The sequence below is a fragment of the Anoplolepis gracilipes genome, chromosome 7 (genome assembly GCF_047496725.1).
Source record: "Anoplolepis gracilipes chromosome 7, ASM4749672v1, whole genome shotgun sequence".
In the NCBI taxonomy this organism is placed as follows: Eukaryota; Metazoa; Arthropoda; class Insecta; order Hymenoptera; family Formicidae; genus Anoplolepis; species Anoplolepis gracilipes.
The window spans coordinates 869,004-894,729 of record NC_132976.1 but is presented as its reverse complement, the minus strand read 5'-3'; the positions used below and the strand labels follow the sequence as shown (position 1 = coordinate 894,729).

The following is a 25,726-nucleotide window of genomic DNA, read 5'->3' as shown; positions in this document are numbered from 1 at the left end:
CCTATTTTTAGAAGTAATGCCCAAAAAGAAAAAAATTCGTCTAATTTAGTTCAAAATTTCTCGTTAGGAAATTGGAGTAAAAAAATACTGCTAAATAAGTAATATTTACGCATTTAGTAACAAATATTAATCTCTTTATTAACGTGTATATTATATTCATAAATAAAAGTATTATTTTATTTATATAGAGATGAGATTGGTGCTCCTGCGAATAGAAGTTAATGGCACTAACTGCCAATAAGGTACATACATACATACATACATACATACACACACACACACACACTATATATATATATATATATATATATATATATATATATAATGTGTGTATATATATATATATATATATATGTGTGTGTGTGTGTGTGTGTGTGTGTGTGTGTGTGTGTGTGTATGTATACACACACAGCCATATTGAAAAATATTAGAATTCTTAATTTTTTTCTTATTTCTTATGTAAATACTGGAAAAATAAAAAAAATTAAAAACCACCAATAGCACGTTAAAGCTGAAATTTCAATTTTTAAAATGTTCTAAAACGTTCTTAGGATGATCCTTCACAGAGTATCGACAACTTTTTTAAAAAATACAAATTCCGATAAAAATTTCGAAAAATTTAAACCAAGTTCCACAAACTACAATATTTTATCTACAAAATACTTTCTTTAAATTTTCCTACCATTTTTTTTTTTTTAGCCGGATTACATAACTTTGAAGCTAAACCTGTACTTTTCAGAAAAGTTGATACTCGACGAAAAATCATCGCAGTAAAAGTTTAAAAAAAAAGTATCTTGAAGCTTAAAATTTCAGCTTTAACATGATAGTTTAAAAAATTTTTTTCCCGTATTTTTCAGTATTTACATAATAAGAAAAAATTAAGGATGCTTAATACTTTTGGACACGGCTGCATATAAAACAATTTGCCTAATCTAAAATGTATTTTAGTTTTACATTTAGTTTGTTCGTAACTCCGTTAAAAGCTTATAAGCTTATTAGCGTACATAATCATAAGAAGGGATTGTTTGAATTCCTTGTCATGTTGCTTACTCCCGTGCCCACCTGAAACCGATTGATGCAAATATATCGAATGAAAATTTCTTAACTTTTTATTAAAAATTCAATTTACCATAAATGGATTTGCATGATAGGCTGGAACTGTCGGTTGCCACACTTTATTTGCTAACGGCGTCATAAGTTGACTCAATTGGAGTACGTCCCCGTTATTAGGTGTACCAATGCCTATCCACTGTGAATCTGAAATTTATTTCAAGTTTATTACATCAAAAGTAGTTTGAAAAACTAAAATTACTTTGTAATGACAGGGATATAACTTTGTAACACACGGTATTTCTTGTCTCTAACTCCGTTTGATTCTCGACACTTTTTTTTTCTTTTAAGCTGAAAGTCATTAAGGTATGTTTTACAAGTTAAATATAAAAAAAATTATGGAAAATTTTACGAAATGTATATTAAATAAATTATTTACATTTTAATAAACTCGCTACATCAAAATCATGTAGCAGTTGTTTTTTACGGAATTTTAACGTAGAAAAATGCGTGTTTTGTTACATATTAAAATAAACTACTTACCATTATTTACAGGAAACTGAGTCGGTTTAAACGGATTCGCAGAATTACATAGAGAATTATCGACGGATTGAGTATTATTATTATTATTGATTACGTTCGCAGATGGTCGCCATAATTCTCCACTCGCGAATGGATTTGAGATGACATGGTGATGATTACCTACTCCTATACTCCACGTAGCGTTAGATGCTGCAATTAATTAATTTTTGTATTCTTTGTAGCCGATTGTATACATACAAATTGACGATAATTGATTGACGTTTTATTTCGTTGTAAGGTAATATTCACCATTTGTGTTATTTGCATTCCATGTAGATTGCATTCCTACCGTCTCCTCTTTCAATTGCGTTTGCTTCATCAGCGAGTCTAAGTCTTTGAGTGCCGCATAACGATCCTCGGAAGGTGGCGCGTGCGCCCCGTTCATCGTGGAACCGACCTGATTAAACATCGCGGACGCTTCCACACCTCAATAATAAAATTGTTCATTATAAGACAAGCGTTAAGCCCAGATTAATCAATTGACTTACAGGGGGTGAACAAAATTATGTGAACACTTGAAAAATACACTATACTTGTTTATTAATAAGGTGTTGGGTCACATCTTGAAAAATGGCATGGTACTCGGCTGGTCTTATCATTACCTTAAAAGGTTGTATTATTGCCAACGAATATTTAGGAATTCTAGATGATGAACTTTGTACTATGATCCAAATAATAATGCCATTTTTCAAAAGATGATAATGCGCCCATACACACAGCCCGAAAAGTTAAGTTTTGGTTTGAGGAACATCAAAATGAACTTCAGCATCTTCCCTGGCCAGCACAGTCACCCGACTTAAATATCATCGAACCACTATGGGCAGTTTTAGAGAAGAGAATGAGAAACAGTGAGAACAGATTTCCTTCTCCAACATCTCTGAAGGAATTAGCAGATGTTTTGATTGAAGAATGGGACAACATTCCACTGGAAACTATTCAGAACTTGTATTCCAAGAAGAATTCAAGCTGTATTAAAGGCAAATGGTGGCCCAACACCTTATTAATAAAAAAGTATAGTGTATTTTTCAAGTGTTCACATTATTTTGTTCACCCCTTGTATATTTGATTCCAACGTGGAAAAAAAATAATGCCTTTTTTCTATACTCACTATTCGAATTATTGAAGATCGGATTATTATCAAAGTTTGCGAAGAACGTCGGCTGCGGCGCGATCGGTTGCTGTCCGAAGGTGGCTGTCGTGGGACAAAAAGGATCGGAAGGAACCTTGCTGAAATCGGCGACAAAATCCGTTGAGAAATTAGAATTGTTCAAATTGTTTTTCGGCTCCGCGTTATCGATTGATTTCTGCCTGACTGGGGCGGGCTGCGTTCCCGAATTCGGAACTCTCGGGATCCCGCTACCACTATTGCTCGAAGATGACTTTTGTTGCGCCGTGTTATTCTGATTCGCGATCGACGGATCGAGGTAATATCTCTTGAGCTCGTATTTGGCGCTCATTAGGTCCTTCATCTTTTGCTCGTCCTTGGTGTCCAAGTTTTGCGGCGGATTCATGTTCATCAGGCCTAGCCACACTTTTCGGCAATAATCGTTACCGTGCTCCTTTATAAAATCTATTTCCTCCTGAGTGAATGTTGCCATAGAAATGGATTTTACTCTGTGCGGTGGAGTCAACCCTCGTCTGAAAATAATACAAATGAGAACTTGCAGAAATTGAAGAATCCTCGCTGTTGATATTTATGAATGTGAATCTTATTGTTAGATAAATAAGCATGTAAATATGTAAACGTAATCATTACTGCACACAACAATAAATGATTTCATCTAATTATAAGCACCTATAATTTTTCAATTAAACTCTTGGCAATATTTTTCCCATGAAAAAATATTTTTATACTATAATATATAATCTTACAATGATGTCTCAATAATCATAAAAAGATTTTTAAAGAGCTTCATGTATCTGATGTAATATTACATATAATTTTTTTTTTCTTATTATTTAAATCATCTGAATTTATTAGAAAATATGTGACACGAGAAAGAAAGAGAGAGGGAGAGAGTAAAAGAAACGTATAAAAAATCAATGAGCGCATGCTCACAATAATTACAATTGCGTCATGCAATTAATTCTAACGTTGTTCAGCCCGCAATTCCCTATCATATTCACTCTACAATTCTCTTAACTTTCCAAATCATTAAAATATTCCGTGACAAGTAATAACGGCTCGCGTGTCTCTAATACGGTGCGTACATATAGCTAATGCAGTAACGAGATTTAAAAATTTGCACGTGCGCGCGCGCGTGCGACCACCTCGTGTGACACGCGCTGATTAAGAGCGCGAATCGATAGCCGCATTCGTATCACGCGTGAACGATCTTACAATTTCTTTTAGATAAAAATTAAAAAAAAAAAAATTATATATATATATATATATATATATATATATAGAAAGAGGGAGAATGCATTTTGTGTGTTTTTCTGCTTTCTCGTACGATTCGTGCACGGTATGTGCCATGTATGTGTAACATTTTGACCATTTGATAAACTTAGAATTACGCACAAAGAGAAAACGTCAATGGCTACTGATAGCGGCAACTTCCTGGCTGGTGGATACGGGGACCTTTAGCGCAATGACTCACTGGAGCGAGAGCATTCTCGTCTTTCTGCCTCTCTCTCTCTCTTTCTATTCTTCTCCGCGTCGCAACAATATATAACGAGATGTAAAGATGCTTACATCTACACGTGTATGTTGCCTGAAGCGATTCCGCGTCGCGATTTTCGTATATGGATATTATATACGACCTATATAGAGATTCTCCAAGGAATATATATATATATATATATATCGTCGATCACGTTTGACAGTCAGCACATTTTCTCTCTTTCTCTCTCTCTCTCTCTTTCTATTTATAGCCCCTACATCACAGTGACCAGGATTACGATTTAGAACGCGGAACGAACGCTATAGACTGACGCAAACTGGCCCTCTGATATACCGATCAACAATTTCGTGATTCGACCATTCGCTGTCCTACTCATTGTCAGTCCCGTAAGGCTTAGCCATTGTGTGTAGTCGTTCCCGTTCCGTTTCTTTTTTCGAGGAAAATCAAATGAAAGTTTAAAGACCTGGTGGTACGAACAATTGCGACGCTACTTCCCTCTTTCCTTCGAGACATTTCGTTGACATTTGTCAGCTCAATGTCACACGCGCTCGATGACGCGAGAGGATGGTGGATATAAATCATATACGCGACACAATGTCCCGGATTCCGAGTGCGAGCTCGACAAAGAGGAGAGAGAGTACGCCTAGCTTCGGACTCGGACACCAGGGCCCAGAGGGAAACGTCCTCCAAAAGGATGACCTCGAAGCGAGAACTGGCAGAGAGTTACTTACAGCATACCAGAGCAAGAAGTGCAGACGAACGAGCCGATCGTCATGTTGACGTAAGTTGGGCCGCGCTGGTTGCAGTCGAAGCATTGCTTGTTGCCCGGCTGCGAGACGAATTCGCGTAGCGTCTTCAGGTTCCTCTCGTCTTGCTTTCTCTTCGCGGACGCCATCGCGGGGTCGCGCGCGCGATCGGCGGGAATGCCGATTACTCGGGACGAGGGCCCTACTTCGGCGTTGCTTCGGTCTCGCACGCACGGACACGGAACGCGGACACCCAAGCGTCAGGAGGGGGATCGTGATAATCAAACTAGCAGATCGCGCCGCGCCTGCAGAAGCGACGGAAGACGGAACTGGACGGACCGACTGCGGTGGCGCCGTGCCGTGTCGTGGTTCTTATTTTTCTCTTTCTTTTTCCCCTATCTTTAACCATTGATAAGGTAATATTCAAGACTAACGGCTAAGTGGGCGCGGAGGTAATTGCAGAATAATGACATTATCGACAATTTTGACATTTAAATCACGTGTATATAGTGTTTACTGGCCAATTAGCATTGTGCGTTATCGAATGGTAATCCCGTTCATGGTAATATTCCATTCGAAAATTTATATTTTAACTAGTGACACTTTTGTCTCTAGAAAACAAACTCTCCTATTGGATGTCAGCTGTTGTATGTACATCAGCATAGGCACAAGAGTGTGCATTCTCTATCCAATCATATAATTTATGACTATATGATACATCACGTTTCTAATCTTTCTGTTTGTTCACCTGTCAAACACACACACATATATATATATATATATAATAATAAATTAATAAAATTCTACATATATTGATAAAAACATTGCAAATATATATTATACAATATATAATCATGACATATATTTGATTATATTACTAAACATTATATATAACGTTTTATAATATTTATATAAATATCTTGTATGACATTTTATATATATATATATATATATATTTAATTTATTATATATATTTTTTATATTTAATAACATCTGTGAAAACAAACACACAAATATTAAAATTAATCAAATCAGTTTTATTTACAAACTTATCCACTATCATTATCTCAGTACTACATTAATGAATACTTTGCAATTTTTAATTTTAATTTATGTCAAAAACAATTTTTAATTTATATAGGAATGGGTAACTCTTTTGCAACCAATATTAGGATTTGATCTATACTCAGACACCAGTTTACTATATTTTTGGAAACCTTACACCAATTTTCACCATGATGAGGTTCTGCAGCAATACACCTTTTCTTCACATCTTCTTGTTGTTCATCGGTACCATTTAATAATTCAAATTTGTAGAAATACGCCCATGCGTCTCCTAAATCCGGGTCTATCTTCACTGTTCGATTGAACCAATCTCTGCACTTTGAAATCTTATGTTCGCACCAAAATAATCTGTAACAGAGAAATTTGTACAATTTTCATAACTTCTTTTTTTTTATTTATATACTATATAAGTAATTCTTAATATAAACTTATTTCTATATTCCAAATAAAACGTCAACTCACTTTGATACTGCCAGAAGAACGTGTGGATCGTGTTCGCATTTTTTAAGAGCATCTACACTCTTAGTTTTTCGTTGAGGTCGTGGTTCCATGAAAATTGCCTCCGCCCAAAGGAGACCCGATGTAGGACATTCTTGTAATGCTTTAGCCATTAACGTATTCGCCATGTCGCGTGCGCCGCCACTTTTTAATTCATTCCGTATAGCCTCTAACCATAATTCTGCATTCTTAGGATTCTTGAGTCGAGCTTTCTCCAAAACCGAACGTGCTTTGGTCACTTGGTTCTTCCTGTGTTCCAATTGCGCCAGCAGACACCATAGAGGTATCGAATTTGGACATCTCTTGATCTGTATAAAAGATGATACTTTGTTCTACACATTTGTGTACCTTAATTAAGTCAATACAAAAAAAGGTATTTATGTATTTGCTTACCGCTTGATTATACGTCTCTATCGCTTTGTCTAAATAACCCTGCTGTTCCTCGATTTGACCTTTCATTAGCCATAATTTAGGAAAATCATCGAAAGCTTCAAGAGCTTCTTTCAATAAACGTAACGCTGCATCCAAATTATTAAGAGCCCATTCCAGTTTAGCGCTTTTCATCATCACTCTCGGCGTCGGAGCGGATGCTCTAGCTTTGGCCAATAAACGTCGCGCTCTCTCGTATTCTGAATTTTCAGACTCGAGTTTCACTGCTGCCAGCCAAATCTCTTCGGAATTTGGATTAGCTTGAAACGCGAGAGATAAGATACCTCTGGCTGCCGGGACATCGCCCTAAAATGAAAAAAAAGATTGAACAACGAAAATTAATAAAGAGAAATCTCAAAGTAAAATTTTACATGTAAATCTACTCACAGCCAACCACTTGGATTTAGCGCCCATCAACCAGAGCACTTCACTCTTGGGACAATGAGCGACTGCTCTTTGTAACAAAGCTTCCAAAGATTCTCGCGTACCGTATGTCTTTTCGAAATAAGCCGCGCGCAGCCAAATTGATTTCTTACTAGGAAATGTCGTTAGCGCGTACGCGTAAACAGCTCTTGCACATTCCAATGCCCCTTGTTGAGCACACTGTAACAAAATATATACATATATAGATTTTTCAATATTAATTTTCACGCATATCATTTTCACTAGATAAACAATAAACAGAGCCTTACAGTTTCCGCATCTTCCATCCAAGTATGCTTTCTATCCTCTTCTTCTACTCCAAAACTGATAATAGCCTTGACAATGACCTGACAACAATGTACCGCTCCCGCCTTTTCAGCTTCCATGGCTTCCTTAAACCAGTGTTCCCTGTTGATCTCTACCCCATTCGCGCTCAACGAAGATATAGCACGATCGATGATCTTCTCTACCATATGCTTATTGCCGTTTGCCTCTTCCAATTTCGCGGCGGTAGTCCAAATCTGTCTATCTGTTGGGATATTCTCTCGGGCCTTGTTCAAGACTTTTCTCGCATTATCGTAGGTCTCTAATCTAGCGAGAGCGAGCCATAAATCCACACTAGTCGGACAACATTCAACCGCACGACTGAGCAAGATACGTGCGTCTTCGGGTTCCTCCAATTCAACGGCCGCTTTCCACAATCGCACTGAATTCGGGATATGCTCCAGGGCCTTTCGATACACTCTTCTTTTCGCTTTTACCTCCATCTCCAAATCTGCTGCCTTTATCCAGATTCTGACAGACGTCGGAATATGTCGGACCGATTGTGCTATTACCGCTTTCGCCGTGTCTGGTGGTTGCAGTCTCGCAGCTTCCAACCATAGATCCTCAGATGTGGGATTTACTTCGCAGCCTTTCATTATCAAATTTCTCGCTGCTTGAACCTTCCCTGTAACCTCTTCTAAACGCGCGGATGCGATCCATGCAGGAGGATGATTAGGATTGGTCTCTCTGACGGATTTCAACAATAATCTGGCCTTTTTTATGTCACTATCAAAATAAGAGAAAATTGTGATAAGAATATTATACATTTTTATTTAGTCTTTAAAATAAATATATAATAATCAATACACTTACTTTATGTCACCACCATAAGTAGGTATCATGCTCTGCAAGTCTGTCAGATATCCTTTTGGATCAACCACAGTTTGACCCTCCACAGAATCAGAAACTTGATTCAGCTTGACATTCATCAATGTATTTCTGGCTTGTCCAATCTTCCTGAGATCAAGATCCCCTGTGGGAGTTAGCATACCTGGTGTCGCCACACCTGGCATCATGGAGGCCAGACCGCTAGATGGATCAATACTGGTGGACGTTTCGCCACCTAAATTCCTTGCTAAGACAGAATCTGGCAATGGAGTGAATTTTTCTGCTCTTGGATTACGTTGTTTGCGATTTCTAGCATCTCCCACTTCAGGAACGTTTCTCCATTCATCTTCAGATACATTAACCAATTCTCTCTTTAAGTCTGAGAATTGTTGCTGAATTTTTGGACGTTCTTGACGATAACGTTCCAGTTCTTCCCTAAGGCGTTTTTCTCTATATTCCTTACGTTTCTCATCCATACGTTTATCAATAGCTTCATAAATTGCATCTGCTTCTTCGTCATCTTTATCGTAAGGATCCTGATTATTGGAAAATTATTATCTCTAACATATCTCACTCAAAAAAAAATTATTTAATAAATATGCAGCATGACGCTCTCCCTTCCAATTTTTTCGTAATTTTAAAAATTGATGTATTTTAATGCGTAGAATAAATTCTGAGGGGAGAGCGTTATATGCATATTTACAAAAAAAAAAAAAAAAAAAAATGATTTTACTCACCTTACTAAATAAGGAACCTCCATATCCTGAAAATTCATCGTAATTCGAATCATTTAAGTCTTCTTCATCTTCTTCCTCTTCTTCCTTTTTCTTTGTACGTTTCGTGGGTGGAGCGTGCCTATCGTCTCTGCATTCAGAATAAATGATAATGTCACATTTGTCGAGTTGTCTTTTAATAAGGAATGTATTTTACTACTTACGAAACATCATTAGCATCTCGTGCGGGACCGATATCAGACCGTGTTGTAAATCCTGTAGCTCTGCGGAGAGACAGAGAGGTTAACGATATGTTTGGATCTTGATTAATATTCTTGTTCACTTGACAATTATACACATTTTGACAATTCTATATTATACATGAAAAAACTTACCCTCTGCCGACACCAGCAACATATCCCAAGGGTGCGGGTACACCCAAAAAGTGCTTTTTATTTCGGGTATTTAACGAAACCGAGGGAACTGCCATGTTGACGTACGCTTGTTTACGAACAAATCTCACGCATGCGTGGTAGCAAGTGCTAGCAGACGCTATTAAGGCCATTTCACATGAAAAAGTCGTGAGATATAAGGCACGTTCGGGGAGACGCTATTAGCGCTAACAGCGTCGTTCTATCTTTGTTCAACTTTTAATGAGTAACAAAGATAGTAAGCCCATAAACAAACCGACCAATCACAATCAAACATTCTTATTACGTTGAGAGAATGCTCGACTGTGATTGGTCGATTTACTTATAGCATCAAGACTAAAATCTTTTTCACGTCAATGGCCTTTACGCCTCGATCACATATATATTTTGTACTTATTTTTACAATATTTACAGTATCACTATAATTCCCTTCACAGCGAAAAGAATATATACATATTATTTTGGAATAGTATGTAGAAAATAATTTATATAATTTTTTTTAATTCTATTTTTATATTATTTACAACATACAGTTTGATATTTTAAAATAATATATATGTTATAGAAACATATCGAACGTAATAGTGACATTTGATTTACTAAATTCTAAAACTTTAGATAGAATCACATGCAAGAGTATCCTAATATAATTACTAAAATATTAATGTAATAAATATTTCAATATGACAATTCATAACATATTTTGTTTTGCACTGTATTTGTAATTTTGCCAATGTAATTAGAAAATTTGTATAACTTGTGCATATATATGTATATATGTGTACTTAATACTTATACTTTATTGCTAAAATGTGAACATGAATGTTAAACTAATAAGCTTAATAATTGATAGTAAAAAATAAGTAGTATTATTTTTTGCTTACTCTTAGTGATTATCAATATGTAAAATTATTTTTTAGAATATTATAAGTTATTTTCTTGACGAAAAATGAAGAAATTATGTATATTATTAACGATGAGATATTAATTTACAATTTTTGCATAATTATAATGCATGATATTAAGAAGGTAATAAACCTAAACTCTGCAGACATATCTGTGCTGCTTCTGCTTTTGCTTGTTTTTTATTAGGGCTTGCAACACTTGGTTTATATTCGATGCCATTTACTTTTACCTGTAATATATTAAATATATCATACACACACACATACATACATACACACACACACACACACACACACACACACACACGCACACACACACACACACACACACACACACACACACACACACACACACACACACACACACACACACACACACACACACACACACACACACACACACACACACACACACACACACACACACACACATATATATATATATATATATATATATATATATATATATATATATATTCCTATAAAATATAAAAACATTGTAACAATTTGTAATAACCCTACTCACTTTGAAGAGAAAATTCTTTCTGTGATCTGGTCCACATTCAAAGCATAACTCGTAAACTGGCGCTCCAAGTTTCTTCTTTGAACAATATTCACCCAAAAGTGACACTGGATGTTTGCCTAGAATAACATTGTTGCAATAATTAGATTTAATTTAAAATACATTTTTGCTATAAGTACTTTGTATTTTATAAATACAAATATATACATTCTCTCTTTTTCTAAAGTATAAGATATATTACAAAATGTCATCAGAGACACTTTAAGATATACATATATACCTTCCAATGTCTTAACAGCTGGCACTACAGGCTTTACAGCTTTGCCAATTTTCTGTCCGATATCTTGCTCGGAGACCAATCCTCGCTTGTCCAATTTAACTTCTAGTTGCAATGGTTCCAAGGCCCCTTCTTTGTTTTTTCCTAGACCCTCACCCGGTCGCCAACCCATCTTCCGCAGCAATGCCATACCCATCCCACCTGACACAGGCTGTGCCGATACTAATTGATCCTAAATAGTTTATTGGAATAAAACATAACATACCTGTCAGGTCATTGCATAAATATATAATATAAAAATATAATTTTGTAAAAATTATGGTTCTTTGAAATACATTCAACATAACTGCTACAAGGAACGTGTACATGTTAGATATAACATTTCAAATAAACTTGTTGAGGATATATTCCATCTTATCTTTTTTTAGTGATTTAAAATTTGTCATCTGTACAATGTCATATGTACAATGTTGGAAATACAATAATCTGTATTATACAACTTGCATAGGAATACTTACCAAACGTACAATCTCTGCATCAGGCTGCTGAAGTTGTTTCTTTTCTGATGTAGCTATGTGCCTGTAACAAACCCTCAGGTGGATGCAGACTAATGCTAAATATCCCAGCTTTATGATTAAGAGGCAATATATCGGCTTCTGATGAAATCCTATATATAGGAAGCTGATGATAATTAGCAGTAATCTCACAAGAGCTCATTATCCCAATACTTGTATTATATATCAAAAATTTGATTGTTTAATATTATATTATTATCAGTTTTATATATATTTTTTAGATTAATACGTTTTTAAAGTATAAATTTTTTTATTACTCATATTCCTGCTCCTAAAAAATGAGATAAACTTATAATAACATAATTCTGATCTAAAATTGCAATCCTGTAGACTTTGTAATTTGCATTGATATAATAATGCTCCTGTGTCCATGCAGGCACAGAATCCACTTCTACACAAGAAATAGTCTGTGCCTACAACACAGTCTCCATTAAAATCAACATTAATTCTGTATTGATCCTAACAAAGACTGTGCCTGAAAACTTGTTACAGGCAATATCAGTGTGTTAATGATGTATTACTAAACAATGCCAGGCCAAAACTCCTAACACACACAGAAATCTTAACTTATTCTTGATTTACATTATTATTGCTGTAATATATGTTAGACCTGTTTCACATTGTTTAGATAGAAAGAGGAATCTTAATGGATTTAAGATGCATTTACATATCATATAATATAAAATATTGTTTTTCTAATGATAATTTCAATTATAATAATACATCTTAAAATTACATGTTTAATTAAATATTATTGTTGTAAATATATGAAAAAAAATTTTGCAGACTGTAACAATAATATATACTTGACTTGAAAATGCATCAGGACAGATTCTGGCATTAGGGTTCTAGGAACAGGTTTTTCGTGAAATAAGATAAAACACATAATAATAATTTTACCTTACGGGCCCAAGCTTGATAACCTGAGGACAGTTCAGCAGGTGTGAGTACTTTAACTCCTGTACTACCAGTAAACTGACCTGGTATCTGTTTACTTTCAGCCCAAGTTCTCATCTAGAATATCATAAATAGATAGTATTACATATTATAGTATTACACATGCACGCACGCATATATGTATAAAAATTATGCTATTTTATGAATGCTATTTCTATATTGTTTCTATATCGTTTCTTTTACCTCGTTTTGCGCACGATGCATTGCATTTAAAGCGCCTACATCATTTGGATTTTCTGTCAATTTTCTCATAGCTGCTAATCTTTCAGACACTATGGAACCAATATCCACATTCTATAATCATTAAAGTTGTTCATAAAACTATCTCATTCTAATTTAATTGTATATTTTATACTATATGTTCTTTTATTTTACTTTTTTTATTGAGGGGAAAACAGGTTGCAAAGGTTGCAGAGGATGTTGTTCCGACACAGGAGGTGGTGGCATTATTGCTGGTGGCTCGTTTGTCGTAGAAGCTGGTACTTTTTTTGGTTCTGGTTTCTTTGGTGTAACAGGCACCCATTCGTTTTCTGAAAACAATTATTTATATCACATAGATACATCTCTGAATACTTGACAAACTTAAAAGTTGTATCTTAAAAATATCTTTACCACTTCTTCTATGATGTTGTCCACTAGAAACAGGAAATTGCAGTCGTAACTGATTCGAAGTCTCAGCTGTTTTTTCTTGGAACGTTTTTGTTGGTAATTGTTTTGCATCCTGAACAGAGAAATGAAGTCTTTGGTATCGTTGGTACATATTTGTGAAATGAAATAATCAATAATAAAAGACATGTTACATTTATACTAACTCTAATATTCATTATAATAGAGCTAGGTCTTTCTTTTAAAAGAAAAGGATGATGAAAACCCTTTTCAGATTCACTTTCTTCACCTTCAGAAGAGATACTAGATAGTTCTCCTAATGCTTCAGATTTTGATAATGATTTACAAAAATCTGTAAAATATGTAAAATAATTACACATACAATTGACACGTAATAGTTAAAAAATTAGTATTATAATAAAATTTCAATTTAAATAAAAAAAAATTTACCTGTAAGTTCATCCACTGTTTTCCCACCAGATTGTATAGCAGCGATAGCTTTATCTTGTTGGGCCAATGGAAGGGTTCCTTGTTTAATCATGTTTATAGCATTCCTCCTAGCAATTTCTAACAACTTCTTTTTATCAATCTCTATCCGTTCCCTAATAAAAATTAAATGTCATATAAATTTAAAGTTGAAAAACAAATAATATATGCTCCATTACTCAAGTAATTTAATGCAATTCTAACTTTCTTTCTCTGCTTCTACTTCGGCCTCGCGTATGTTTGTCTCTACTTCTGTTTTCACTGCGACTTCTATGTCTGCGTCTCTCTCTGCTTTTCCCTGAGTCTCGTCTTTCATAACTTTTATCACTGTCACGTCTTTCTCTGCTTCTACCTCTCTGTTTTTCTCTTCCACCGCTCCTACTGCGACGTGAATCCTGTCGCGTTCGTGATCTCGATCTTTTTCTGTCTTGAGAATGACAACTCCTACTTCTTTTACTGTCTCTGTCTTTTACGCTTCTGTAATTTGAGATAGTTTTTGCTTATATAACTATTGCTTAAAAAAGATATTTTTTTATTAAAATTAAAAAATAAATATAATAAATTTAATTTTCTAACCGTTTTTTCTCCTTCTCTCTCAAAACTAATCTAAGATCAGTTTTTGAAGAGATTGATCTTCTTGATGGACTAAACATTTTGTTTTTTATCCTTACTCTACTTGGACTGAACGACGGTGACCTGCCTTGAGGTGGAGTAGGACTTAAAGTAGGTGTCCTGTTGTCGTCGCTACTACTATCTGACAGCTCACCATCTTCCATTCTTGCAGCTTTTGCTTTTTGTTTATCTTCTATCTCTTTAACTGTTTCATTATAAACAGTACTATTCTTGAGATCCTTTATTAATATTTTTCCTTGAGAAGACTGCTTTGGCTTTTCTACTTATTAAAAAAAATATATAATTATATTATATGTTCTTACTTTCCTTTATATATTCTTACTTTAATTAATAATATATTACTTTAAAAATCAATTTTTATAGACAATACTATCGACAATCGACATTATTAGAAAAGTAACGAGTACAAACCAAGGACTTTAGGTATAATTGGCTCATCACATTCATCGTCCAACTTTTTCGATATAGGTGGTAATAGTGGACTAGTTGTACCATCCACAATTTTGTCAATAATATCTAAATCTTTATTTATACACAGCTGGTCCTCAAGTTCTATCACAACGTTCATGCTATCTTTTTCTGACAATATGTCAAATAACTTTGATTCACTGTCTCTTATAGTTCCAAGATTGTCATCGTCCAATTTTGTCAGTTTGACTTTAGTCTGACCCGAGTCTGATGATTTACTTTCAGTAGATTCGCGTCTTCGTTTGGATTTCTTCTTATGTTTCTTCTTCTTCTTGAGGCCTGATTCAAATAGATACACAATTACAAAAATGTTTAATGCTGAATTATATATTATTATTATTATTATTATTACCTTCTACATCACTGTTACTGTCCGAGGAGTCGTGCTTCGATCTCTTCTTGTGCTTCTTCTCCTTATGCTTGTGTTTCTTCTTTTTCTTTTTCGCTTGAAGCTTATCCAACTTGGCAGACTTGACGTTGCCATTCGGTACTTGCTGATCGCTGTTCTCGGCCGACCCGACACCGTCGTCTGGTGCATCGAAAGTGCTGAAGAGCTCCGTCAGAATCTCGTTGGACGACTTCTCGGGTATTCCAGGCTCTGACTTGATCTTAACGCCGTCGACACCGACGGCTGTAATAAGGTTGGCGATGTCAAATAAATCTGTCATTTCGACGAGTAATTACGCAAACACTATCGTAGAAACGGGAGGACTAATTTCATCGCGTATCAAACGAATCATGAATAATTGATAATTGATCGAAATCAATTCCAACCTAGCCTCACTGCGTATACAAGTTGGCGAATTTTCATCAAAATCGCAAGCCGCACATCGCAAAGACATTAAGCCCATATCAGACTTTGCATTGCAATTGAAGATTGAAGATTAAGGCCGGGTCTACAATAGCTGTAGTATTAAGCCTTAAGTCGTAAGAAATGAACCAATCATATTCATTGTTCTTCTCTAAAGTCAATTGTAACTGGTTAATTTCATATGGATTAAAGCCCGTATCAGACTATGTATTGCAATTGAAGATTGAAGATTCCAAATTAGAGTTTGACCAATAAGAACAAAAGGAACTAAAATTACTTTGTCTTGATTGGTCAAATTTAAATCTTCAATCTTTAATCTCAATTTTTAATGCGTAGTCTGATACGGGCTTAAAGGGCTTTAGGGGATTGCGACAAATTCACCATAAAGTATTTAAGTCACGCGGAAGTGAGTGGCGGCATCTGGTGGAAGAAGAAAAGGCAGGAAACCGGCGGCGTTTAAAAGCTAACGGTCTTTTTAAATCTCTCCGTCCATTTAAATCACATTTGGGATTCTGCGAACGTGTTTCCCTCGGAATCGCCGAATATTCGAATTACGACTTTGACGTTGATTGAGGCGTACTTGAAGCATTGGTGGAAGAGCACGTGTATGAAACGATATTCGAGGTAATTCTTTTCAGTGTATTTTTTTCAATATGTATATATATACTGTGGCATCTTTTTGTGACCTTCGCTCTATTTTGACGCCAACTCTTTCCAGAGACACGGCATCGCACCCTCGAGATTCTGCTTACATTTAAATAATGTCACATCTAAGATTTATGAAGGAACTTAATAATCTGACTCGTATGGACGAAGCTATCAAGGGCCCAACACCTCGATGGCAGAAGAAATGCATGGAAACGTCGAATTTAAGGTAAATATGACTTTGTTGATTACGCGGTTTATATTAACCGATTATCGAGCAAATTTATCGAATTCGATAACAAAATTATTTATTTTATTATTATTTACATGTATATATGTTGTATATGTTTCAGTATTGATATTAGTTTGAATTCATCAAAGAGAGCTGTAAGTAGTTCTTTCACGAGTAGTGCATCAGGAAAAACTCCAACAAAAAGGAACGAAGGCAAGACCAAAAAAACTCCCTCTAAAGGCACAAAGAAATCTCCAAGTAAGACAATATCAATACGCAACAAAGATAGATTAAGAGTTTCAAATCATTTTAATAATAAAACAGGTCGTGTCACCCCAGCTAAAACACCCAATGGTGGTGATAGATTTATTCCTTCGAGATCTACAACCAATTTTGAATTGAGTCATTATAAGGTACAAGAAAGTATTTAATAATTAAATTTTAAAATATCTGAATATATTGTAATATTTTGTTTATATTTCTTCTCTTTTTTCATATTTTAGATTCTTCAGCAACAGAATGCAGAACAGAACGGAGATAAAGCAAACAATACGAGTCCTTCAAAGCGAGAGATGCAGCGTCTCATGGGAGAGAATCTTCATGGTGGTGACATAAATAATATAAGAGTCTTATCGTATCAGATCAAAGCACCCGAACCACCAGAGGGATATCAAAATCCTCTCAAAGTTTTGTATAGTCAAACTAAAACACCAGCTAGTGTTAGAGCTTCCACAAGATATATTCCGCAAGCTGCTGACAGGATATTAGATGCGCCAGAAATCATTGATGATTATTGTGAGTAGTTTGATTTAGCATTTCCTATATGATACAAAAGATAAATAAAAATTTGATGTCTTATAGATTTAAATTTGGTGGACTGGTCAAATTCTAATATCTTGGCTGTGGGATTGGGTGCTAATGTATACTTATGGAATGCTGGGACAGGAACCATAGAACAATTATTCGAATTGGATGCGAACGACTATGTATGTTCCGTCGCGTGGATTCAGGAAGGTCCATGTCTAGCAGTGGGTACCACGGAAGGAAATACAGAATTATGGGATTGTAGTCAAATGAGAAGAATGCGCGTTATGAACGGACACACATCGAGAGTCGGTTCTCTTGCTTGGAACTCTCACATATTGACAAGTGGCTCTAGGTAATGACAATAGACAGAATGTATACATAAGATTACCAATTTTGCATGGCTATTGTCTTGAAACTTGTTTTTTGAAAATAATTAATCGATTTCTGAAAGTAATTAATCAATTTTTGTAAATATCAACAATGATTCTGTAAAATCATCCAATTATATTGTTTATCAATATAAACAATTATATTCATTCAATATCATTAAAGTAGTGTAAATAAATTAAAATTGAAATTGTGAAGCTAGATCTGATCTTATTTTAATAATGTAATTAAAATTATTTTATTGTTTTAAAAAGATTAGGTAAAATAGTGCATCACGATGTCAGACAACGGGATCATTTGATCTCGACTATAAACGCACATGCTCAGGAAGTATGCGGCTTAAAATGGTCACCCGACGGACAATATTTGGCCAGTGGTGGTAATGACAACATGTTGCAAATCTGGCCGTCGACCTCTCTCGCCGGGCGAAATCATCATCAACCTATTCATTCGTTTAATCAGCATCAGGCTGCTGTAAAGGCACTTGCTTGGTGCCCCTGGCAGAGCAACGTACTCGCAAGCGGTGGCGGCACCGCTGACCGAACTATTAGATTTTGGAATGTCAACACAGGCAAGCTATAGAAAAAGCATACATTTTGTGGATTATAGTAAATTAAAATATAATAAATCCAACAAATATACTAAATATCTAAAAGGAAAATAATATATGTAAAACAAGATAATAAATAGAGTAACGATATAATAAACATATAATTCATTTCATTTTTTATTTTCAGGTGCTTGTTTAAGTAGTGTAGACACAAAATCTCAGGTTTGTGCTCTATTATGGTCCACAAATTACAAAGAGATTGTCTCAGGGCATGGATATGCACAAAATCAATTGACAATATGGAAATATCCGTCGATGACAAAAGTCACAGACCTTATAGGGCATACCAGTCGCGTTTTACACTTGGCCATGTCTCCGGACGGAACCACGGTACTTAGTGCCGGTGCTGATGAAACACTGAGATTATGGAAATGTTTCCAAATGGATCCACAGAAAAAGAAAGAACCTAGTGACATAAAATCAGTCGCGTCCAGACTTAAGCAATCGATTCGATAAAACTACCTAACGTATCGCGAAGTACACGATTAGTCTTCAGTATTAATTTTCGATAATTAATTGTATATGTATGATTGGAGTATGTAATATAAACAAAAATATATTGACGTTGTCAAACTTTGTCGGATAGAAAAACATTGACGTATATCAATCGATTGATCTTTTATACAGACACATAGATTAATATTAACACTTGATATCAGGAAATATCAGTTTAAATTTGGCTACGTGTACGATTAGGTAAGAAATTAGGCATAAATATGTGTGTGGATATTATTATTAAATAAAATACAAAAAAAAACTTTTGTTAATATATTGAATTTCTAAATTGTATAATACAGACATTTAGATTTTACGCGAGGTATAATCTCTAGCATGATAATTATAAATATAAAAATAAATGAATTCTTTTTGTATATTCTAGGTGAAAGCTAATTTTCTTATGTTATTTTGTAGTAAATTTTTTTATTGAATTATCTTATTATAATCTTGAACAAAGAATTTTTAATACAATTCCTTATAAATTTATTTAAATTGTATATGTTTTACTATTTGAATCCACATATACATCTCCTCACACATTGAAGTGAAAGGTGTGTGGAATCCCCCTCTTTTTATCTTTCTTTCTCTCTTACACTAATACACGAGCTGCATTCAGGTATATTATGCTACTATACAGGTACATTCAGGTAGTAACAAGTAGTAAGCTTTGAGCCTGAGCCTGCTTATCTGTCTTATTGTTGGTTTCAATGAATAAGTGCAAGTGAATTAATAACAATTATTACATTAAATGTGCTATAATGTAGAAGATATATCATTACAAAAAAATATGATATTGTACATTACTATTTAATATTCAGAACTCGAGGCTTTTGAATGTTTGGATTTGTTGAAATAATTTTTAATAAAAAACATGAGCGAAATAGAAAACAAGAACGTTTCATTAAAATCCAAATGCAAACATTCTAATCAGTCGTACTCTACGGATATTTGCAACGAAGATGATCACGATTGGTGGGCAAGCGACAGCGGTTCCAGCACAGGATCTTATTACTCTGATACCGACAGGTAAAACAAGCTTGACACATTTTTCTAATAGATTCTATAAGATATATTCTTCCATGACACTTGGGATATACAATTACAGCTCTACGGTTGAATGGGAATCAGAGATTGGACCCAATGGAGAAGTATTTTACATAGAATCCATAGAAAAGAGTCTGTTCGAGTCTGACCATGATACTTCGGACGATAAGAATGATGACAGTCCTCAACCTGAATTGACACGTCGTCGTAGCACGAGGGCTGGTAAACTGTTTCGTCTAATCAGACGTAAGGAAAGTAAGCGATGGAGTACACGAAATAAGAGAATCAACAATAGTACTGTGGCAAGCAACACAGTCGAACAGGAGAAAGGAGATGGCAGCGGAAGCAAGGAAGTTACATTTCAAGATTTTCAGGTAATGATTGAGGCACTGGATGTAATAAGAAAACTATATTGAAAAAAAAACTTTTAAAATATAAATAATTTTGAAACATATAAGGCAGGAGAAATTCGCAAAGTTACAATATGGATTGATCCTGAAAGAAGACATAAGTTAGGAAGAAGAGCAACTTTATGCGAAGCATACTTTGGTATCATACCAAAAGCATTTTCAGATAAAGTAAGAGTTATGGTGGCAGGATTTATACCCGATGGTGAAGCTATGAAGAATAAAAATATCAAAATTGGGGATTGGTTATGGAGAATTAATTCAAACAATGTTACTTTTCAAAATTTAGATCAGATATTGTCTGAAATCACCACATCATCAAATGTAAGATTAATAAATGACAGAAGAGTTCAATCTGTTGTATAATTCAATGTCATAATATTCATTTGTAAATTTGTATTTTCTTCGTCTCTCAGATTTTTAAAAAAATTCTACAATTTTTTATTTTCGCAGGTAATATTAGAACTGCAAAGAGCTGGTGTTGATGTTACTACCAAACTATCAAGAATAAATGAGCCAAAAGTAATTAGTTTTTATATAAATGCAACAGTTGTAAAAAAGAGATATTTATGATAAAAACTATCAATTATATCTTTTAGCAATCAATATTAGCTCAATATCTAGTAAATAAAGAAAATTGTAATTCCGTGATGGAATCATTGTTGGATTATTCATTGGGCATAATATATTTAAAAACTACCGATCTTTCGGAAGTAGGACAAGAATTGCAAGGTGTATTGTACACATTTCCGCGATCCGAAAGTAAAAACGTAAATTCTCCCTTGTGTACGGCAAGAGGAGCTTTTATCACTCTTAATCATTTACTACCCAGTATAGTAAACCTACAACCTGTCAGGTATACAAATATCTGTACATTAAAATATATATATATCTTTAGTTACAAGTTAAAAAATGACAAATGCATTGTATATTTTCTAGTACGACTATCCGCATAGGTGAAAAAGAAACGCACGTTGTATACACATCTCGGGATGATGAATTGCTATTAATATCTTTACCCGATAAGTAGTAAGTTTTGCTCGAAAGACACAATCTATTGTTATATGTGAAAAAATATAGTATTATCATATATCTGAATATCCCTAATGTAAATCTTATCGCTTTTTAGTTGTACCTCTCAAGAAGCTATCAAGATTATGGAAGATATTGTCAGAGCATTAGAATTTACTTATCAATCATTGACAAAGTGCTTTACTTCTGTGGAAAATCAGTCTTCCTTGGATCACTTTTTTACTCTATTTATACATAGATTAATAAATATCAAAGATTTCTGCAATGATACCGATGTAAGAAAAAGTTTACCGAAATTGGAAAACAGTATAGAGAATATAGAAAATTATAAATTTAGAAGCGCTTTTTCGGTTGCAAGTTTTATACAGCTACCGAGAGATGCGCAGATTCAGATAGACGCAGCGTTAAGTGAAATGGAAGCTATGGATTACAGAGACTGGGTAATATTTGTAATATATATTTAAATTGAATATATAATTTAAATAATTAAAAGAATATGCTTGTATTAAAAAGTATTTATATTATTTAGAAGTTTAATAGACGTACATATTTTGACAGAATGAAGATCCTATGGATTGTCAGAGATTATACACTATATTAGGAAGTTGCATTTATCATAAATGCCATCTTTTGGGATCTCATTTACCTCACGAAGACTTGATCGATGTCCATTCATTTCTGAGACACAATGGTCTGTTGAATCTGGTGAATCAGGAACAAGTGAAATGCCTCATTCTATGGAAGCAGATTTATCCTTCGTCTTGTAATCGTGGACACATTGATAGTAGCAATAGCGATCAATTTTTAATACCTAATGGAAAATGGTTTTTATTGGTTGTCGGATATGGACACGATTTATTGGCGGTCCTGTTAGAATCCGGAGGATGTACTGCAAAGTGAATTTATTATAGTATTTTTAGATATATATATTTTGTATATGATATTTAATATAAGTTTTTATCATTTTATATATTCTTTAGGTATAACGATGTAATAGGCCCAGATGTATTTTATGTAGAAGAAGCTCAAGAGACGTTGAAGCATATACAAAAAATAGGAGTCACACTTTTGGCTTCAAAGTGGATTACATCTAATGCCAGACCGGAAGTAATACCTTACGAGGAACATACAACGACAAAAGCATCGTCCAGTATAACAGAGAATCTACTTGGTTTGATAAAATCATCCGACGCACAAATTGTACTGCCTAAACAAAATGTCAATCCTACTAATAATAAAAAGCCGCAAGAAGTACCTTCTATCTTGAAGAAACGTAGTCCTGAAGAAAGTCCTATGATCTCAGGTTCTGGTAAGTTACAATACAATATATGTAGAAGTGTAAAAATCAATCCAAAAAAATTGCATGTAGTATTTTACTTTCTCTCTCTCTCTCTTTTCTTTTGCCAATTTTTACATTATGTACAAATAGTGTACATGTTAATAATACGAAATTATTTTACGAACATATTTGTCTCTTTATATATTTAGTGTACTCTTTACACACTTCTGAAGATTCGCTCAGTCAAGGAACAGGTGGAGTTAGTGAAATGAGTGACGAGGCAATGCCTATACTTGGAAGACGAGCAACTAGAGAAAAGATCAATTCGGCATCGAGGTATTCCGATGACAGTGATTCAGATATCGACATATATAAGGTAACTATTTTTTTAAAAACTAAAACTGTAATAACGGTCGATAATTTTCAAGTAATTTCGACAAAAAGTGAAGTATCAAGAACAAATGTGTAGTATACAATATATATATAATAGTCATACAAATGCAGATATATCTGTCGACTTTCTTACAGAATGATAGTCACGTACTTACAATGGATATATCCAACATACGAGAGAATTTGTTAAATCAGGTAGAATACTTGATACCGAAAAAGTTAACTGCTGGTGATAAAAATTACTTATATCACTACGTTCACTTAGACACAGTGGAAGGGATTCTATTGTCATCGATACCAATTCAAAACACATCAAAGGACAACAGAATTCTTGTCAACTTTAACAAATGTGTACAAGTTATTCATAGATTGTTACATAACACAGTGAGATTTAAGAAGATGTTGAATCAAGATATAGAGAAAACTGCTATCAATAGAAGTTTAATTGCTGTCAAAGAGCATGGTGTGTTATTTGAATGGGAAAACATAACATTTTGGGTAATTGGACGTCTCTACATGAGTCCTCATCCAAAGGAGTTATATGTGTGCCATCAAGATTGTGCTCCTCAAAATTTGATTGAAATAGCTTTCCAGTTACATTCGTAATGTTTTTGTTATATATCTAAAATGAAAAACACACGTCTTAGTCTAATAAATCTATATTTTATTGAAAAATTATTTTGTCTTATATATAATATATTAATATTTAATAATTTAAAATTCGACAAAAGATAAATTCTGTGAAGAAATTAAATCTTTTTAATTAATATATAAAATTTTTTTTTACAAAATTTTATATATACATTAACATGTATATTATATATGTATAGTTTTGAACAATATAACTTTATTTTATAATGATGTCTCTATTCATCTAAGACCGGCGGTGTATCTGATTCATCATCATAAATATGTGTAATAATCGGAGGAATCTTTACACAGATACACGCCCCGGCCATTTTGCTACCGTAATGTCCTGCCCAAAATAATTTATCCATTCCACCGTGTAAGAAACTGATCTTCCTCAAACCAGGTCCATAGTTTTCAAATACATGCGATACCTATTCACACATGAAGACATATAAAAACAACAAAATTGAAAGATAAACTGATTTACTGAGTAAAACTATATATAAACTATTTTATAGATACTTACATAGAGCCATTGGTTCTGTTTCTCCCCCTCTATAGTATCGCGAAATCGAAACTTGTCTAATATTTTCACTGTGTTATCCTCTTTCTCAACTCCTAACAGTTCAACTTGACATTCATATACCGCTGGGCAATCCCATCGACAGCTATACCATTCGCTCACCTACAATATATGACATTATGATTTCTATATATATATATATATATATATATATATATATACATATATATATTTTTTTTAATTTATACAAGGGTATCCCATTTTAAGTGTGCACCCCAAATAACTTTCTCATTTTTTATTTAAGAGAAAATCAAAAATAAGAAAGTTATTTTGGGTGCACACTTAAAATGGGACACCCTTGTACAGAAAATTTTAAGTTGACTCACTTCCTTGCTCTCTACAGCTTTTCGCCAATTTAATTTTTAGAAAATTTTAAATGAAATAATATACTATACCTCTATAGGTGGCTGCAAAACGTCCAAGACATATGGATCCAGTCCTTCGGCCACCAGATCTACACATTGTCTCTTGGTACAACTGTAATAAGACGTAACAAAACAGATCTGCTTTCCCTCAAATATCGGTTCAGTCAACGGTAATTCTGGTACGCCGGCAGGTGGATTCTCGACAGTCCAAAAATCACCCCCGTTGCTAAGAATCTGCCAATATTTCTTGTCTTGCTCGCCGGAATGATTCTTCAACAGGTTCCTTTCAAACGGGTTTCTCTTGCATATGAAGTAGAATACGTGCCAAGGTATCTCTTCGTGACGTGGGAACGGCTTGCCCAGCACCAGCTCCGCCTTCTTACGCCAGACATAATTCTGTATCACTATTCTCCAACGTTTACATACCAATTGACAATTCAACAGGGTCTTGTAATTGGTGCGACAGAAGATTTCGGCCAGTAATTCAGACGGTATATATTTGTCGCAGATTATGAATCCATTGTCACTCGCTTCATCGAAAATCACGCGAGGCGTAAGGTTTACGGTCGTGTCGTGAGATTGTCCCATGATTATCTGTCAACGAACGTCAGTTGTGACTCAATCGTTATGACACATTGGACATTGCGGCGTAAACGTCAATATCGCCGACGTTGTTTTGACATTAGGTTAGCCGGGACGTTTTTGGAAAAAAAAAAAAAAAAAAACGTAACATTCTCTGATTTTACCCCTGTTACGGTTTAATTACAAAAAAACATTGCGATGTAAGTTGCCGCGTGTCATAAGACGCAACATTCTCGGCATGACATAAGTTGTCGGTTGTCGGATCGTGAGTTTGAGCA

At 34.4% G+C, this 25,726-nt stretch overlaps 6 protein-coding genes across 10 annotated transcripts; 2 read left to right on the top strand and 4 right to left on the bottom strand.

Moving 5' to 3' along the window:
• Nucleotides 1-112: 112 nt before the first annotated feature.
• On the bottom strand, nucleotides 113-5,326 carry Drongo (Arf GTPase activating protein drongo). 3 transcript variants are annotated; one of them, XM_072896552.1, is made up of 6 exons: nucleotides 4,988-5,326; nucleotides 2,741-3,270; nucleotides 1,882-2,058; nucleotides 1,594-1,782; nucleotides 1,130-1,257; nucleotides 113-1,062 (listed from the first exon to the last, which is right to left on the bottom strand). In XM_072896552.1, exons 1-6 carry the CDS (start codon nucleotides 5,149-5,151, stop codon nucleotides 1,009-1,011), a joined length of 1,242 nt encoding a protein of 413 aa, XP_072752653.1. In that variant the 5' UTR covers nucleotides 5,152-5,326; the 3' UTR covers nucleotides 113-1,008. The 3 variants fall into 3 exon arrangements, with proteins under 3 accessions (XP_072752653.1, XP_072752654.1, XP_072752655.1); XM_072896553.1 differs by having other exon boundaries at nucleotides 4,995-5,135; XM_072896554.1 differs by lacking the exon at nucleotides 4,988-5,326 and adding an exon at nucleotides 4,328-4,346.
• Nucleotides 5,327-6,018: 692 nt separating this feature from the next.
• Nucleotides 6,019-10,032, bottom strand: Prp6 (pre-mRNA processing factor 6). Its single transcript, XM_072895623.1, has 9 exons — nucleotides 9,678-10,032; nucleotides 9,507-9,566; nucleotides 9,307-9,433; nucleotides 8,555-9,105; nucleotides 7,687-8,467; nucleotides 7,382-7,597; nucleotides 6,959-7,300; nucleotides 6,530-6,873; nucleotides 6,019-6,415 (listed from the first exon to the last, which is right to left on the bottom strand). Exons 1-9 carry the CDS (start codon nucleotides 9,845-9,847, stop codon nucleotides 6,136-6,138), a joined length of 2,871 nt encoding a protein of 956 aa, XP_072751724.1. The 5' UTR covers nucleotides 9,848-10,032; the 3' UTR covers nucleotides 6,019-6,135.
• A 395-nt stretch (nucleotides 10,033-10,427) lies between these two features.
• On the bottom strand, nucleotides 10,428-15,947 carry LOC140667557 (uncharacterized). Of its 2 annotated transcripts, none has more exons than XM_072895625.1 (13): nucleotides 15,496-15,947; nucleotides 15,087-15,422; nucleotides 14,619-14,934; nucleotides 14,247-14,519; nucleotides 14,007-14,158; nucleotides 13,751-13,908; nucleotides 13,563-13,671; nucleotides 13,326-13,480; nucleotides 13,134-13,244; nucleotides 12,894-13,007; nucleotides 11,422-11,650; nucleotides 11,145-11,260; nucleotides 10,428-10,848 (listed from the first exon to the last, which is right to left on the bottom strand). In XM_072895625.1, exons 1-13 carry the CDS (start codon nucleotides 15,809-15,811, stop codon nucleotides 10,735-10,737), a joined length of 2,499 nt encoding a protein of 832 aa, XP_072751726.1. In that variant the 5' UTR covers nucleotides 15,812-15,947; the 3' UTR covers nucleotides 10,428-10,734. The 2 variants fall into 2 exon arrangements, with proteins under 2 accessions (XP_072751726.1, XP_072751727.1); XM_072895626.1 differs by having other exon boundaries at nucleotides 10,429-10,848; nucleotides 13,763-13,908.
• Nucleotides 15,948-16,389: 442 nt separating this feature from the next.
• On the top strand, nucleotides 16,390-19,380 carry Fzy (cell division cycle 20 protein fzy). Of its 2 annotated transcripts, XM_072895628.1 has the most exons (8): nucleotides 16,391-16,578; nucleotides 16,673-16,828; nucleotides 16,953-17,089; nucleotides 17,156-17,244; nucleotides 17,335-17,626; nucleotides 17,693-17,990; nucleotides 18,280-18,596; nucleotides 18,763-19,380. In XM_072895628.1, exons 2-8 carry the CDS (start codon nucleotides 16,716-16,718, stop codon nucleotides 19,089-19,091), a joined length of 1,575 nt encoding a protein of 524 aa, XP_072751729.1. In that variant the 5' UTR covers nucleotides 16,391-16,578; nucleotides 16,673-16,715; the 3' UTR covers nucleotides 19,092-19,380. The 2 variants fall into 2 exon arrangements, with proteins under 2 accessions (XP_072751728.1, XP_072751729.1); XM_072895627.1 differs by having other exon boundaries at nucleotides 16,390-16,578; nucleotides 16,953-17,244.
• A 359-nt stretch (nucleotides 19,381-19,739) lies between these two features.
• In (inturned planar cell polarity protein) lies at nucleotides 19,740-23,963 on the top strand. Its single transcript, XM_072895624.1, has 11 exons — nucleotides 19,740-20,159; nucleotides 20,239-20,551; nucleotides 20,636-20,908; nucleotides 21,038-21,106; nucleotides 21,184-21,440; nucleotides 21,524-21,613; nucleotides 21,714-22,056; nucleotides 22,175-22,512; nucleotides 22,597-22,925; nucleotides 23,105-23,271; nucleotides 23,424-23,963. The coding sequence occupies exons 1-11, from the start codon at nucleotides 20,005-20,007 to the stop codon at nucleotides 23,892-23,894; spliced, it is 2,805 nt and encodes a 934-aa protein (XP_072751725.1). The 5' UTR covers nucleotides 19,740-20,004; the 3' UTR covers nucleotides 23,895-23,963.
• On the bottom strand, nucleotides 23,717-25,721 carry LOC140667566 (F-box only protein 44). The gene is made up of 4 exons (XM_072895641.1): nucleotides 24,897-25,721; nucleotides 24,445-24,603; nucleotides 24,135-24,349; nucleotides 23,717-23,910 (listed from the first exon to the last, which is right to left on the bottom strand). Exons 1-3 carry the CDS (start codon nucleotides 25,452-25,454, stop codon nucleotides 24,155-24,157), a joined length of 912 nt encoding a protein of 303 aa, XP_072751742.1. The 5' UTR covers nucleotides 25,455-25,721; the 3' UTR covers nucleotides 23,717-23,910; nucleotides 24,135-24,154.
• Nucleotides 25,722-25,726: the final 5 nt, after the last annotated feature.

What these genes read in the sequence shown, in the direction of transcription:
- Drongo (XM_072896552.1), bottom strand. Translation starts at nt 5,151, where the DNA reads ATGGCGTCCGCGAAGAGAAAGCAAGACGAGAGGAACCTGAAGACGCTA. An exon ending in TCAGTTTCCTGTAAATAATG is followed by an intron (nt 1,258 to 1,593) that starts GTAAGTAGTTTA and finishes AATAAATTTCAG; the next exon opens with ATTCACAGTGGATAGGCATT. An exon ending in ATCATGCAAATCCATTTATG is followed by an intron (nt 1,063 to 1,129) that starts GTAAATTGAATT and finishes AATCGGTTTCAG; the next exon opens with GTGGGCACGGGAGTAAGCAA.
- Prp6 (XM_072895623.1), bottom strand. Translation starts at nt 9,847, where the DNA reads ATGGCCTTAATAGCGTCTGCTAGCACTTGCTACCACGCATGCGTGAGA. An exon ending in GGATGGAAGATGCGGAAACT is followed by an intron (nt 7,598 to 7,686) that starts GTAAGGCTCTGT and finishes ATTTTGTTACAG; the next exon opens with TGTGCTCAACAAGGGGCATT. An exon ending in CTAAATCCAAGTGGTTGGCT is followed by an intron (nt 7,301 to 7,381) that starts GTGAGTAGATTT and finishes TTTTCATTTTAG; the next exon opens with GGCGATGTCCCGGCAGCCAG.
- LOC140667557 (XM_072895625.1), bottom strand. Translation starts at nt 15,811, where the DNA reads ATGACAGATTTATTTGACATCGCCAACCTTATTACAGCCGTCGGTGTC. An exon ending in AACAGTGGATGAACTTACAG is followed by an intron (nt 13,909 to 14,006) that starts GTAAATTTTTTT and finishes CATATTTTACAG; the next exon opens with ATTTTTGTAAATCATTATCA. An exon ending in GAAAGAATTTTCTCTTCAAA is followed by an intron (nt 10,849 to 11,144) that starts GTGAGTAGGGTT and finishes AATATATTACAG; the next exon opens with GTAAAAGTAAATGGCATCGA.
- Fzy (XM_072895627.1), top strand. Translation starts at nt 16,716, where the DNA reads ATGTCACATCTAAGATTTATGAAGGAACTTAATAATCTGACTCGTATG. An exon ending in TTGAATTGAGTCATTATAAG is followed by an intron (nt 17,245 to 17,334) that starts GTACAAGAAAGT and finishes TTCATATTTTAG; the next exon opens with ATTCTTCAGCAACAGAATGC. An exon ending in AGAAATCATTGATGATTATT is followed by an intron (nt 17,627 to 17,692) that starts GTGAGTAGTTTG and finishes GATGTCTTATAG; the next exon opens with ATTTAAATTTGGTGGACTGG.
- In (XM_072895624.1), top strand. Translation starts at nt 20,005, where the DNA reads ATGAGCGAAATAGAAAACAAGAACGTTTCATTAAAATCCAAATGCAAA. An exon ending in CAAGAATAAATGAGCCAAAA is followed by an intron (nt 21,107 to 21,183) that starts GTAATTAGTTTT and finishes TATATCTTTTAG; the next exon opens with CAATCAATATTAGCTCAATA. An exon ending in CTATGGATTACAGAGACTGG is followed by an intron (nt 22,057 to 22,174) that starts GTAATATTTGTA and finishes ATATTTTGACAG; the next exon opens with AATGAAGATCCTATGGATTG.
- LOC140667566 (XM_072895641.1), bottom strand. Translation starts at nt 25,454, where the DNA reads ATGGGACAATCTCACGACACGACCGTAAACCTTACGCCTCGCGTGATT. An exon ending in TTTTGCAGCCACCTATAGAG is followed by an intron (nt 24,604 to 24,896) that starts GTATAGTATATT and finishes CATATATTGTAG; the next exon opens with GTGAGCGAATGGTATAGCTG. An exon ending in AACAGAACCAATGGCTCTAT is followed by an intron (nt 24,350 to 24,444) that starts GTAAGTATCTAT and finishes ATGTGTGAATAG; the next exon opens with GTATCGCATGTATTTGAAAA.